The sequence below is a fragment of the Glycine max genome, chromosome 16 (genome assembly GCF_000004515.6).
Source record: "Glycine max cultivar Williams 82 chromosome 16, Glycine_max_v4.0, whole genome shotgun sequence".
In the NCBI taxonomy this organism is placed as follows: Eukaryota; Viridiplantae; Streptophyta; class Magnoliopsida; order Fabales; family Fabaceae; genus Glycine; species Glycine max.
The window spans coordinates 14323657-14337700 of record NC_038252.2 but is presented as its reverse complement, the minus strand read 5'-3'; the positions used below and the strand labels follow the sequence as shown (position 1 = coordinate 14337700).

At 39.5% G+C, this 14044-nt stretch overlaps 1 protein-coding gene across 2 annotated transcripts in view; it reads right to left on the bottom strand.

Moving 5' to 3' along the window:
* Positions 1-14044, bottom strand: part of LOC100800701 (DNA-directed RNA polymerase 1B, mitochondrial) — a 45092-nt gene that overhangs the window by 16611 nt on the left and 14437 nt on the right. For both annotated transcript variants that reach the window (XM_006599112.4, XM_041010337.1), the window contains exons 12-14: positions 6795-6879; positions 6412-6564; positions 6243-6317 (exon numbers count right to left, since the gene is read on the bottom strand). In XM_006599112.4, coding sequence (XP_006599175.1) covers positions 6243-6317; positions 6412-6564; positions 6795-6879 — 313 coding nt within the window. The remainder of the gene's footprint in view (positions 1-6242; positions 6318-6411; positions 6565-6794; positions 6880-14044) is intronic.

Below are 14044 nucleotides of genomic sequence, written 5' to 3'. Positions count from 1 at the left end.
TAAAACAAGCTGTTTGGGATTGTGGAAGCGACAAGAGTCCAGGACCCGATGGAGTGAATTTCAAGTTTATAAAACAGTTTTGGCAACTTCTGAAACCTGATATCCTTCGCTTCATAAACGAATTCCATGTTAATGGTGTCTTCCCTAGAGGCTGCAACGCATCCTTCATAACTCTCATTCCCAAGGTGGCTGATCCACTATTTTTGTGTGATTACAAACCTATTTCCTTAGTAGGCTGTATGTACAAAATAGTATCAAAGCTGTTGGCTAATAGAATGAAGAAGGTGATGCCCTTCATCATTGATGAGACTCAATCTGCTTTCATTGAGGGAAGATACCTTTTACACAGCGTGCTCATTGCGAATGAAGTTATCGAAGAGGCAAAAAGGGACAGCAAATCGTGCCTTGTATTCAAAGTCGATTTCGAGAAGGCATACGACTCGATGTCTTGGGATTTTTTACTATACATGCTGCAAAGAACAGGTTTCTGCTCTAAATGGGTAAAATGGATAGAAGGGTGTTTGAAATCAGCCTCCATTTCAATTCTGGTGAATGGCAATCCATCAGCTGAGTTCATTCCTAGTAGGGGTATTAGACAAGGGGATCCTTTGGCCCCTTTCTTGTTCAATGTGGTGGCGGAAGGTCTGAATGGCTTGTTAAAGAAAGCTAAGCAAGAAAATCTGTACAAGGGCTTCCAAGTAGGCAGACACAATGTGAACATTACCATCCTTCAGTACGCCAATGACACAATTTTCTTTGGGGAGGCTAGTATGGAGAATGCTATTGCAATCAAGACTATCCTAAGGGTGTTTGAGCTAGCTTCTGGTTTAAAGATCAACTTTGCAAAAAGTTGTTTCGGAGTTTTTGGCCAGTCGCAACAATGGGAACATCAGGCAGCGAATTACTTGAACTGCAGATTGTTGGCCCTTCCTTTACTTTATCTGGGTATACCAATAGGGGCAAACCCGAGGCGATGATAGCTGTGGGACCCTATCATTCATAAATGTGAGGGGAAGTTAACAAAGTGGAAGCAGAAACATATATCCTTGGGGGGAGAGTGACATTAATAAAATCAGTGCTAACGTCGATCCCGATTTATTTCTTTTCTTTTTTCAGGGTTCCTAAAGTAGTGGTGGAGAAATTGGTGCGGGTGCAGCGTAGGTTCCTGTGGGGAGGTGGTTTGGACCACAATAAGATTGCATAGGTGACATGGAAGTCAATTTGTTTACCAAAAGAAAAGGGCGGGTTGGGCATTAAGGATATTAATCAGTTTAATCTAGCATTGCTTGGAAAATGGATGTGGAATCTCATGCAGCATAAAGGAGAATTATGGGCTAGAGTCCTTGAATCCAAATATGGAGGATGGAGGGGTTTATTCGAAGTAAAAAGAGCGGGGGCTGAATCAGTTTGGTGGGGAGATCTAAAAAGGGCTTTAATTCACTCTCAACAGGGGCAGATTCTTCAGAAAGGTATGAAGTGGAAGGTTGGCAGCGGTGATAAATTTAAATTCTGGGAGGATAGGTGGATTTGTGGAGAGGAATCACTAGCAGAAAAATTTCCCAGACTATACTCAATTTCCCTTCAGCAGCAACAGCTCATACAACAAATGGGAAGTCACAAGGACAGTGGCTGGGAATGGAACTTTACATGGAGAAGACCGCTGTTTGATAGTGAAATTGATAGGGCAGTCAGCTTCCTAACTGAGGTCCAACACAAGGTTATTCAGCAACAAGGTTTTGATGGATGGGAATGGCTTGGAGATCCAACTGGTCAATATTCAGCTCATACTGCTTATAGTATGCTTGGGGAAGGACTAGAATCTGGAATACTGGATGATTGTTATTCAAAATTATGGACCTTAAAGGTCCCAAGCAAAGTAACTGTCTTTGTATGGAGGCTACTCAGGGATAGATTACCTACAAGGCTAAATTTACAGCGGAGACAAGTGCAGCTCACAGACATATTATGCCCTTTTTGCAGAAATAAAGAGGAGGATGCAACTCACCTATTCCTACACTGTAGCAAAATCCAGCCTCTTTGGTGGGAAACTATGTCTTGGCTGAATTTAAAAGGTGCTACCCCCCTCACCCCCAAACAACATTTCCAGCAATATATAGATATTCAAGTGGATGGTGTTCGGATCAAGAGATGGCAATGCTGGTGGATGGCACTAATGTGGTCTATTTGGAAGCTAAGGAATTCCATAGTCTTTTCTAATGCAGCCTTCAATGCTAATAAATTGTTTGAAGATGCAACATTCATCCTCCGGACCTGGCTTAGAATCTTTGAGAAGGATTTCTCTATTCATTTTAACCAATGGTCTAGTAGCTTTAGACAGGGTTTTTATTTCAGTAGGGGATAGATCATTGTGGGATATTAAATGTCATTTTCATTTTGCACGCATAAAAAGGTTCTCCCTCAGAATATATAGGTCTGATCGTGGAACCTTTTGTATGGTGTCTTCTATTTTGTATTTAGTACCTCTGGTACTCCAAGTTAAATATATATAATATTATCTTTGCTGAGCAAAAAAAAAAAAAAAAAAGAATTCAACGAATGGATAAATGATATGGAGGTTTTAGAGATTTCGTGCGTGGGCAGAAAGTTTACTTGGTACAGATCTAATGGTGCTTCAAGGAGTAGATTGGACAGGTTTCTAGTATCCTCGGAATGGCTTGGAAGATGGCCTGCAAGCTTCCAAACTACTCTTGCTAGGAATTTCTCAGATCATTATCCGATTCTCCTGCGATCCAAGGTTGTTGACTGGGGTCCTAAACCTTTTAGGGTTTTGGATTGTTGGTTATCAGACAATTCCTTTAAGGAACTTGTTCATCAATGTTGGACATCTCATCAACAACCTGGCTAGGGCGGATGTGCTCAAAGAAAAATTCAAGAGATTAAAACAGAGGATGAAGACTTGGAACAAGGAGAAGTATGGTGACACTTTTACAAAGTTCAAGAAAATAGAGTTGGAATTAAATAAATTGGAGGAAGATACAATCCACACACAATTATCTTCACAAGAAGAGACAAAGAGGAAACAATTACAGGAAGTCCTATGACAAGCGGCCCAAGCTCATGAATCTTTGTTGCGGCAGAAAGCGAGATCGAGATGGATCAAGGAGGGTGATTGCAATTCACGCTATTTCCACCTTTTGATGAGTGCTAACCGCAGGAATAATTATATCAAAAGGGTCATGCTTGATGGAACATGGATAGACGAACCACAAAAGGTAAAGGAGGAGGTCCGGGATTTCTTTTCACAAAGATTCCAGGAACCTGATCACAGTAGACCCAGGCTGGATGGTATTAATTTCCAGACCATCAGCCAACATCAGAACAATATCCTGGGGCTGTCTTTTCAGGAGGAGGAAGTGAGGCAAGCTATTTGGGACTATGGGAGTGAGCGGTGCCCGGGTCCTGATGGTTTCAATTTTAAGTTCATAAAGAAGTTCTGGCACTTGTTCAAACCCGATATCCTTTGCTTTTTGGATGAATTTCATGCCAACGGTGTCTTCCCTAGGGATTGTAATGCATCTTTCTTAGCATTAATCCCCAAGGTGCTTTATCCTCACACCTTGAATGATTACCGGCCTATCTCCCTTATAGGTTGCATGTACAAGATTGTGGCAAAATTGTTGGCTAAAAGATTGAAGGAGGTAATGCCATTTATTATAAATGAGACCCAATCTGCTTTCATTGAAGGGAGACATCTACTTCATAGTGCACTCATAGCAAATGAGGTGATAGATGAGGCCAAGAGGAGCAACAAATCATGCCTCGTTTTCAAAGTGGATTATGAAAAGGCATACGATTCGGTTTCATGGAATTTTCTGATGTATATGATGAGGAGAATGGATTTCAGTCTGAAATGGATAAAGTGGATTGAAGGGTGTGTCAAATCTACATCTATTTCTGTTTTAGTGAATGGTAGCCCAACAGCTGAGTTCATACCGCAAAGGGGTCTTAGGCAAGGAGACCCATTGGCACCTTTTTCATTCAATATTGCGGCTGAAGGTTTGAATGGTTTGATGAGGAGAGCAGTGGAAGAAAATCTGTACAAGCCCTTTCTAGTTGGTGCAAATGGAGTGCCCATCAGCATCTTACAGTATGTTGATGACACGATCTTTTTTGGGGAAGCAGCCAACGAGAATGTAGAAGCTATTAAGGTGATCCGTAGGTCATTTGAGTTGGTTTCTGGTTTAAGGATCAACTTCGCTAAGAGTTGTTTTGGTGCTTTTGGAGTGACAGATCAATGGAAGCAAGAGGCGGCCAATTATTTGCATTGTAGTTTGTTGGCTTTTCCATTTGTATATCTGGGTATACCCATAGGGACCAACCTGAGGCGATTTCACATGTGGGACTCAATTATCCGTAAATGTGAGAGAAAGTTATCGAAATGGAAGCAAAGGCACATTTCATTTGGGGGGAGAGTGACATTAATAAAGTCAGTACTAACATCAATACCTATTTATTTCTTTTCTTTTTTCAGGGTTCCTCAATCAGTGGTGGATAAGCTAGTGAAAATACAGCGTACATTCCTATGGGGAGGAGGGTCTGACCAAAAAAAGATTTTGTGGATTAGATGGGAGAAGGTGTGCCTACCGAAAGAAAGGGGAGGGCTTGGTATCAAGGACATCAACACTTTCAACATGGCTCTACTAGGCAAATGGAAGTGGCATCTCTTACAAAATCAAGGAGAGCTTTGGGCTAAAGTATTGGAATCAAGATATGGCGGGTGGAGGGGTTTGGAGGATGAAGCAAGGGCAGCCAATGAATCAACTTGGTGGAGGGATTTAAAAAAGACTACACAACAATCATATCAAGGGAGGGCTATTCAAGCTGGATTTAGATGGAAGGTAGGAGCTGGAGACAGAATTAAATTTTGGAAGGATAGATGGCTATGTCAGGAGACATCTCTAGCAGAAAAATACCCTCGACTTTACAGCATTTCATTACAGCAACAGCAGACCATCCGGCAAATGGGATCTCACATGGACAATAGGTGGGAGTGGCACTTTATCTAGAGAAGACCTTTGTTTGAATGCGAAATTGAGGCGGCTGTCAACTTCCTGGGAGAGGTTCAAGACAGGAATATTCAGCAGCAGGGACAGGATGCATGGGAGTGGATATGTCATCAATCAGGCACATATTCTACCCATAGTGCCTATCAGCTATTATGGGAGGGGAAAGCAGTTGGTAGTAAGGAGGAGGGCTATGTGGAGTTATGGAAGCTGAAGATCCCTAGTAGGATTGCTGTATTTGCCTGGAGATTATTTTCAGATAGACTACCTACAAAGAAAAATTTGCAGAGGAGACAAGTGCAGATCATGGACTCATCATGCCCTTTTTGTGGCTGTTCGGAGGAAGAGGCATCCCATTTATTTTTTCATTGCTTGAAAATACAACCCATATGGTGGGAAACTATGGCTTGGGTGAACATTAAAAGTGTGTTCCCGGCAAATCCGATACATCATTTCCTCCAACACTCATATGTACAGGTGGATGGTATAAGGATTAAGAGGTGGCGAAGCTGGTGGATGGCTGTAGTTTGGTCAATTTGGCAGATGCAAAATAGTATTATATTCTCCAATGCATCCTTCAATGTCAACAAACTGTTAGAGGATGCTATGTTCTTAATCTGGTCGTGGCTAAGAAACTTGGAGAAAGATTTTAATATTCATTTTTATCAATAGTCGAGTCAAATCCGGCAAGGTTTTTTGTATCAGTAGTGGGTGGTTTCGATTGCATTTCTAGCAGATGTATTACTTATGTAGCCATAATATGGTTCCTAAACAAACTATATTAGTTTCTCTATGGAACCATGTGTATGGTAACCTACCTATGTACTTAGTACCTCTGGTACTTCTTTCTCATTAATATATATACTATTATCTTTGCTGATAAAAAAAAATAAACAAAATCTTCAATTGTGAAAAAAAAAAAATAAGGGCAGAGTGAGTGTTGTTAGCCACAAACTTCTAAAAGACCTGATAGTCTATCAAAATTTTCTAACAAATTGTATCTGAAAAATGAACATAAATATTTGAGAATAAGATTACACATACATAATTTAAATAAACTTGATAAACAAACAATTCAAATAATGATAAGACAAATATAATAGATATAACAAATTATACACAAGTCATCTGTTCACATTAGCTATATTTTGCAGCGATGAACAGTTAAATCAGTCACTAATTTTTTTAGCAATGATAATCCCACAAAATTAGGCATACCTTTGCACAATCACCTAGCCAACCCATAATACTCCTTGCAGCCTCAAACATCTCTTCTAAAGCGGTGAGAGTGGTCTATAAAATAATGACTAATAAGTAAAAGTAAACTAAATAATAGAATAGATTTAGAAATGTTAACATACAACTCTATTGAATCAAATTTTCTTACTTTTGCTGCATAGCAGGAAGCAGCAAACAGCTCTACATCATCCTCAATGGCACAACGCTCCTTTAGCCTCCTCTTTATCTGGTCCCTGGCCCCAATGTAAGTCACTCCATAGACTGATGTCATCACTGTTTGCTTCACCAACTTTCGGTCCACCTAATGTTAAATATGATAGTGTTTAGTTGATATAAGAGGCTGGCACATATGTATGTCATTCCATATTACAAAGAAAAAAAAATAAAAGCCACTTTTAGAACTCATGTCAGATAAGTCAACAATGTTGTCCATAATAGGTCTAAGAGCTCCTATCATTCCATCTTCAAATATTCCAGAGTGAAACATTCAAAAAAGAAAATAACATTTTGAAACTTGAAATAAAGAAAAACCTGGCTGATTAAACGCCTAGCATGCAATGCATTCGGATTAGTACGGGGATCTTTCTCTGCGTCCCTTTTCATGATTTCAAGTACTCTGCACCATATTACCAGGGTCAAAGAAATCAAAACAAGTAAATTTATTTCCAACGAGCAACAGAAAATAAAGTTAATACAGATTATTCATAGATAAAGGAATAAACAGAGAGTATAACTAGTGTTTAATAGGGTCACATGGGTCACTATTGGGGCAAAGATTACTGTTAGAGTTGTCTTAGATGCACTGGCCCATCCTTGTCCCAGATCCAATGGTTCGGTCTTTGTCTCAATCATGGACTTCGTTACTGTCCTTGGGGTTCAATAAGAATTGTTTTTTTAGTTAAGACATTGTATTGTTACCTGAGTTTGAGGATCTTTGTTTTGGTCTCACTGTCTGAGGAAGTATCAGAAGAAGTTCATCATGGCTCAGATGAAGTATTGGACTGGTCAGCATCATGGCTCAGGAGAAGAATTTTCAGTATTTGGTGTTGTATTTTGTACACTGGAACTCTCTACCTTGAATTTGTTTTCATCCTCTGATGTTTCAGTTCATATGTTCCAAGCTTGGAGCATACAATCTATATGCTCCCGTTTGAGGGGGAGCATTAGAGTATGTTACATTTTCTTGTTAGATTATATTATCTGATGTATTAGTGACAGCAATAAAGCTGTTATAGTTGTATATACTCACTTAGGCTTCTTGATGAGAATCCTGAAACTGGCCAAATACAGGCTAAAGGCCCAAGTGGAGAAGGACGAAGGTCCAAGAGGAGAAGGACAAAGCCCCCGAGTGAAGAAGGATGAAGACTCAGAGGCAAAGACACTATCAAGATTATTAATTGTTGTTGAAGGCCCATAATAAATATGTTCTAATTTTTTTTATAAATTTTTTTTACCGAATCTATTTTGAAGGCCCATGTCTATTTTTATCTTTTTGTTTAGATACGCTATAAGTATTGGTTTTTGTTTTCAATAAAAGGAACTTTTGGCATTTTCATAAAATTTGGTGAGTTTCTCTCTGGGTTCCTTGTTGAACCAATCTCAGACTTATCAAGGTAATCCTTGTGGCGTCTACCCTGACTTATCTTCCCTCTTTGGAAGTGGCGTCATCCAAATCTCCGTAGCCTGTATCAAGCGATCCGCCCCTAGCCAGGATCACATCATCTGGTATCAGAGCTTCGGCTCTTGATACAGGTTCTATCCTATCCTATTTTTTTCTTTGTAATTTGTCCAGGTTCGTGTTTTGTCCTTGTTCTGTTATTTGCATTCTTGTTTCGTTCTTGTTTGGGTCTTGTTGCGTTCTGGTTTTTTGTCCTTGTTCTGTTATTTGTTTTCTTGTTTGCGTTTTGTTGCGTTCTTGTTTGTGTCTTTGTTTCGTTCTTGTTCTTGTCACGTTTTTGTTCTTGTTCCTTGTTTCTTTCAGACTTTGTCAAAAAAAAAAAAAATCTGTTTGAGTTCTGTTTCAAGTTAAAAAAAAAAGTTGCAGAAATTTTGAAAAAAAAAAAGAGAAGTAAAGAAAAAAAAAGTGGGTGTTTGATCTTTGAACACGAAATTGAGGCAGTTAAAGGCGTTTTTTTTTGTTTGGCAAGTCTATTATTCAAATCTTTTTTATTCTATCTGTTATCTTATCTATTATCTTATTTGTTATCTTCCTTATTTATTCTATTTGTTATCCAAATCTGATCTGTTATCCAAATTAAATCAAATCAAAATTTGTTATCCAAATCAGATTTGTTATCTAAATCAAATTTGTTATCCAAATCAAATCCAATCTATTATCCAAATTAAGTCTAATCTGTTATCCAAATCAAATCTAAATCTAAATCCAAATCAAATTTAATCTGTTAACCAAAATCAAATCTGATTTGTTATCCAAATTAAATCTGCTACACAGTCTGTGATAATTAAACTGTCTTTCCTGTTATATACCTTGTGTGTCTAAATTTATTCATCCAGGAACTTAAGAGGGAGTGAGTGGTAAAAGCCAAGAGTGAAAACATCACACAAAAGCCGATATTGACAACATCAAACACGAGTGAACTACCATCAAAGAGAGAAACACGAGTAGAGTGTGGTGAGGTCCTAAATCTTTTTTTTAAATTACTGCAAAATTCTTTGTTCCTTAATCATGGCAGGAGCTGGTGACAATGGTGGTGTATATCATCAACTGGACGGATCTCAGCGCTTATTACTGGAAGCGATGACTACACAAATGCAACGTTTGTTGAACCGTAACAATGAAGAGCTCTACAGGCGAATAGAAAGATTAGAGCACCAAATGAATTCAAATGCTAGGAGACCTTATGGTGGCAACAAAAGGGTCAATGATGAATCAAACCGAATAGAGGGGCAAGACAGAATTGAGGGAGTAAAACTCAATGTATCCTCTTTTAAAAGCAGGAGTGACCCAGACGCCTACCTTGACTGGGAGATGAAGATTCAGCATGCATTCTTCTACAATGATTATTCTGAAGAGCACAAGGTGAAGTTAGCAACAACTACATTCTCATACTATACCCTTGTTTGGTGGAAGAAAAATCAAAGAGAAATGAAGAGAGAAGAAGGGCGGGAGATAGATACATGGACTGAGATGAGAAGGGTTATGCAAAAGAGGTATGTTCCAACTAGCTACAGTAGAACCATGCGACAGAAGCTCCAGAGATTATCCCAAAAAAGTTTGATTGTTGAGGACAAGGAGATGGAGATGGCACTAGTGAGGGCCAACATTGAAGAGGACACCAAAGCAGTGCATGATGGCTTCACCAACAAAATTTCTTTCCAGCACCATGACCAGAAAATTATTCTTAAACCTCTATCCCTTAGAGAAGTGTGTGATGACCAAATCATAAGGAGAGAACAAGAGAGAGACAATAGTTAGGCACCACAGAGGAATAGAAAAAGGAAGAGTGATACACTTGAGAGATGGAGTCATACACAAAAGAGAGAGTGATAATTCTGTTCAGTTAACTATTTATGTTTCTCCTAGTGTTCAACCCTTATTGTAGGAATTTAAAGATATTTTTCCCAAGAAGATTCCTATGGACTGTCACCTTCAAGAAGCATAGAGCATCAAGTTGATCTCTTTCCAGAAGCTTCTTTACCTAACAGGCCAACTTACAACAACAAGCCCCAAGAGACTCGGCATAAGGATGCACAGGCCAAAGTTGAGTATGTGAAAAGATTGTATTACCAAGTGAAGGTGCAAATTGCAAAGAAAAATGAAAGTTATGACAAGCAAGCCAACAAGAAAAGGAAGGAAGTGGTACTTGAACCCGATGATGATCCTGGACATTTGAGGGCAAATGTTTTCCAAGAAGGAGGGAATGATGAGAATCCTGAAACTGACCAAATACAGGCTAAAGGTCCAAGTGGAAAAGGACGAAGGTCCAAGTGGAGAAGGACAAAGCCCCCGAGTGGAGAATGATGAAGGCCCAAGTGGAGAAGGATGAAGGCCCAGAGGCAGAGACACTATCAAGACTATTAATTGTTGCTGAAAGCCCATAATAAATATGTTCTAATTTTTTATTTATAAATTTTTTTGGCCCAAACTGTTTTGCAGGGTCATGTCTATTTTTATCTTTTTGTTCAGATACGCTATAAGTAATGGTTTTTGTTTTCAATAAAAGGAACTTTTGGCATTTTCATAAAATTTGGTGAGAGTTTCTTTCTGGGTTCCTTGTTGAACCAATCTCAGACTTATCAAGATAATCCTTGTGGCGTCTACCCTGACTTATCTTTCCTCTTTGGAAGTGGCGTCATCCAAACAGTGTTGTTAAAAAGCGGCCACGGCGGCGCCATGACGGAAAGGCGTGGCGGTTTTTTGAAAAAACGCCACCAAATAGCGGTGGCGTGGCGGGTTTCGAATGGCGGCATGGCGGAAAATAGCGTTTTCTTTTTGTTTTTTCCGGGAGTTGGGCTGACAGCAAGGACCCCATGGCGGCGACGAGCACTGGCACGAAGGGCGGCGACAAGCACCGGCACGAACGGCGGTGACAATGCGCACGAAGACAGTTTCGCACTTCCGCGACCGATTGGCCTTGTGCGAGGTCACCCTTTCTAAGGTGCAAATTCTCTCGAATCAGATCTTCCTTTTGAAGATCTAGAGCGGAAGGCGCCGACAATGAGTCTACAAAAGGTTCGGAATGAGCTTTTGAGAAGAAAGGAAGATCTAACCTCCCACTGCGATATTTTCCTGTGTATATTCATACCTTTTTTTGTTTTTGCTGTTTGACACCCCTTTTTTGTGTCTGCAGCTTTTTTTCCTTTTGCTAATTGACACCCACTTTTTACTTTTGACAGTCCCATTTTTTATTTTTTTTCCTATTTGACACCACAATTTATTTTTTCTGTCCAGTCCTCTTTTGTTATTTTCAATTTCAATGAGTTTATATATATGTATATTTTTTTTTTTGGTCCGCCATGACATCCGCCATTTTCCGCTACGCCATCCACCATATTTTTATGGCAGATTTTTGGCTTTTCGCCATGAACCGCCATCCGCCATTAACAACATTGCATCCAAATCTCCGTAGCCTGTATCAAGCGATCCACCCCTAGCCAGGATCACATCACTTCTCCCCTATGTAATCTTGCTTTTCTCTCTCTGTAATCAGACCTCTTTCATCTCTTGTACTCAATGACCTTGTGTCTATATATATAAAAGCCTTGTGGCTGAGTGTTGTAACTCAACTCACTCAGACCTTGTCCAGCAACTAAGACTCTTAACAATGTAGCCCATTAATTTCATAATTACAATGCAGCTGGCTCCCTTTTATAGGGCCTTAAACTCTCAAACTATAATAGCTAGCTTTTGTGGTGTGATTCTCCCAAAGTTCTTTTCAAATGGTGCCATAACTTTTTCATCATGCCTTTCAACTGCAAGAGTGACATGGCTGGTGATTCCAGGATTGCAGTATTCACTCAAGATTAGATTAGTCAAAGGGCTAGTGCATAGACAATCCGCATGAGCACCAGAGATACAAAGCGTGGTGGGATGGGATGATCCAATTGGTATAGGACTTGAGGTCCCACATGGAAAGTATGGGATTCGGGGTGAGGTTTCTAAGGCCTTGGGTTTCCAACTAAAACAACTAGCTTTTATGGTGTAGTTCTAGTTAAGTAACACGTAAAAGGAGACAATAAAAACTCTGAATAATAGGATATTAAATTGATTAGCATTATAACGTGATGAAAACGTAATGCACAAGAACCTACTTACACCAAGTATTAGAGTATACTTCACTCATGTTTTTTTCTCTCTTTTCAGTTAGGTGGCAGCTGTCACACTGTAACAAACTTACTTACACTTAGTTAGGTTTCTTGTCTTAGTATAGCTATAAATAGCTGATCTTAACTCTTGGTAATTCAACTACTTAAAATTTCATTTCCAATAATACAATTTGCTTTTCTATTCGTCAATTGTAATTCCAAGAATTAGATCAAGTAGTAATGTGGCACTATTAGGACAAGCCCATGGCCACAAGCACAATAGGACACCAAACCCTAATTAAGGAAAGAAATTAGGAAATATAATGAAACCAAAATCAAGAAAGACCACTCTTGATATTGCTTCCTAGATTAGATGACACTAATTGTGTTAGAAAAGCACATTATACGTCACTACAAATTAGGCATTTAGATTGATTCTTTTGAATTTATGATTGATCTTATGGTACCCTAATATGTCATTATAAATAAAGAGAATGTGTGGGCATACAACAAACATTCAATATATCTTTTCTATAAGGTATTAGGAGTTCAGGTTCCCTTTTTCCGCCTATGCTCTACCACAAGACAAATAGTACCTGCAACCAGTGTTTGCCTTGTTTCCCCTGCCATCGTGAATCCTTTCATTGGTGTGCCTAGTCAATCTGCATTGTTGTCCTCTGACGACCATCACAATGCTAATTTGCCACTAATCTTAGGCAAGTGCGTTTCACTGGAAACAACTAAATTGATGCAAGAAGCCTCTTCCAACGACACCCACCACATCCCCCCCCCCCCCAAAAAAAAATCTCTCTAGCGACCCTCTATAACTATTTATTAGTTGATTCCTCATGGCTTTGAAGGGTGGTCCATCATAGATTCTAGTGCTTCTGTGATAGAGACCTAAGAAGGCTTGCTAAGGAAGGCCTTGAGGATAAACTTGTAGATGCATTGCAAGACCTTGGAGAGCCTCATCCAAGGTCTTGAACCAAGAGATACAAAGGAATTGGAAGGGAAACTCACCCATAATGCATTTAATGTCCGTGGAGGATGTGGAACCACGATTCCTCAATTTGAGCAAAATTGAGGAAGAAGTTGACCCAAGTTGGGTTGAGCCCCTAATGAGTTAGGTTGAGTGCCAGGAAGTAGGGCTGAGTGTCATACCTACACAAAGCATCTAGCGCAAGACTGTCAAATGGTGCTAAGCGTAGATCAATGGCATCGAGAGTAGGAAGATGGCACTAAGTGCCATACCACCATTGAGCACAACATGTGCAAGACATTGCATCCAAAATTTAGTGTTTTGAACCATTATTCCTATGACTTGATGATTGTATTAACTCATTTGTTGTGGTTGGAAAGTTGAACTATCTTAGTCACTTGTCCAAATATTGCCTTTGCATAAGTGTGGTAAGCCAATTCCTGAACTTTCCCAGCCAGGATCATCAGGATGCAATTATCCAAATCCTGAAATTAAGAATGCTCCAAGCAAAGGCCTCATTTATGAAGATATGGGACATGCTCAGGTAGTTGGCTACTCAAATGCCTATTGGTCTGACTCACCTAGTGATAGACGATCCATATCTGGGTATTGTGTGCTGATTGGTAGAAACTTAGTATCTTGGGAAAGCAAGATCAAGTGTTGAAGCAGAATACAGGACCATGGCATTAGTAACTCGTGAACTCATGGCTGAAACAGCTTTGTAGAGAGGTCAATGAAACTACGCAATGACATATGTGACAATCAAGAAACTCTACATATCGCCTCCAATCCAATCTTCCATGAGAGGACCAAACATATTGAGGTTGATTGTCATTTCATTAGAGAGAAGATCGAGCCAAAGGACATTACCACAAGTTTTGTCAACTCTAGTGATCATTTGGCAAATATCTTCACAAAGTCTCAAAGGGGACCAATAAGTGGTTATATTTGAAACAAGCTGGGCACATATGACTTATATGCTCCAGCATGAGGGGGAGTGTTGAGAATCAAAATATAATATTATGAATTCATTGCA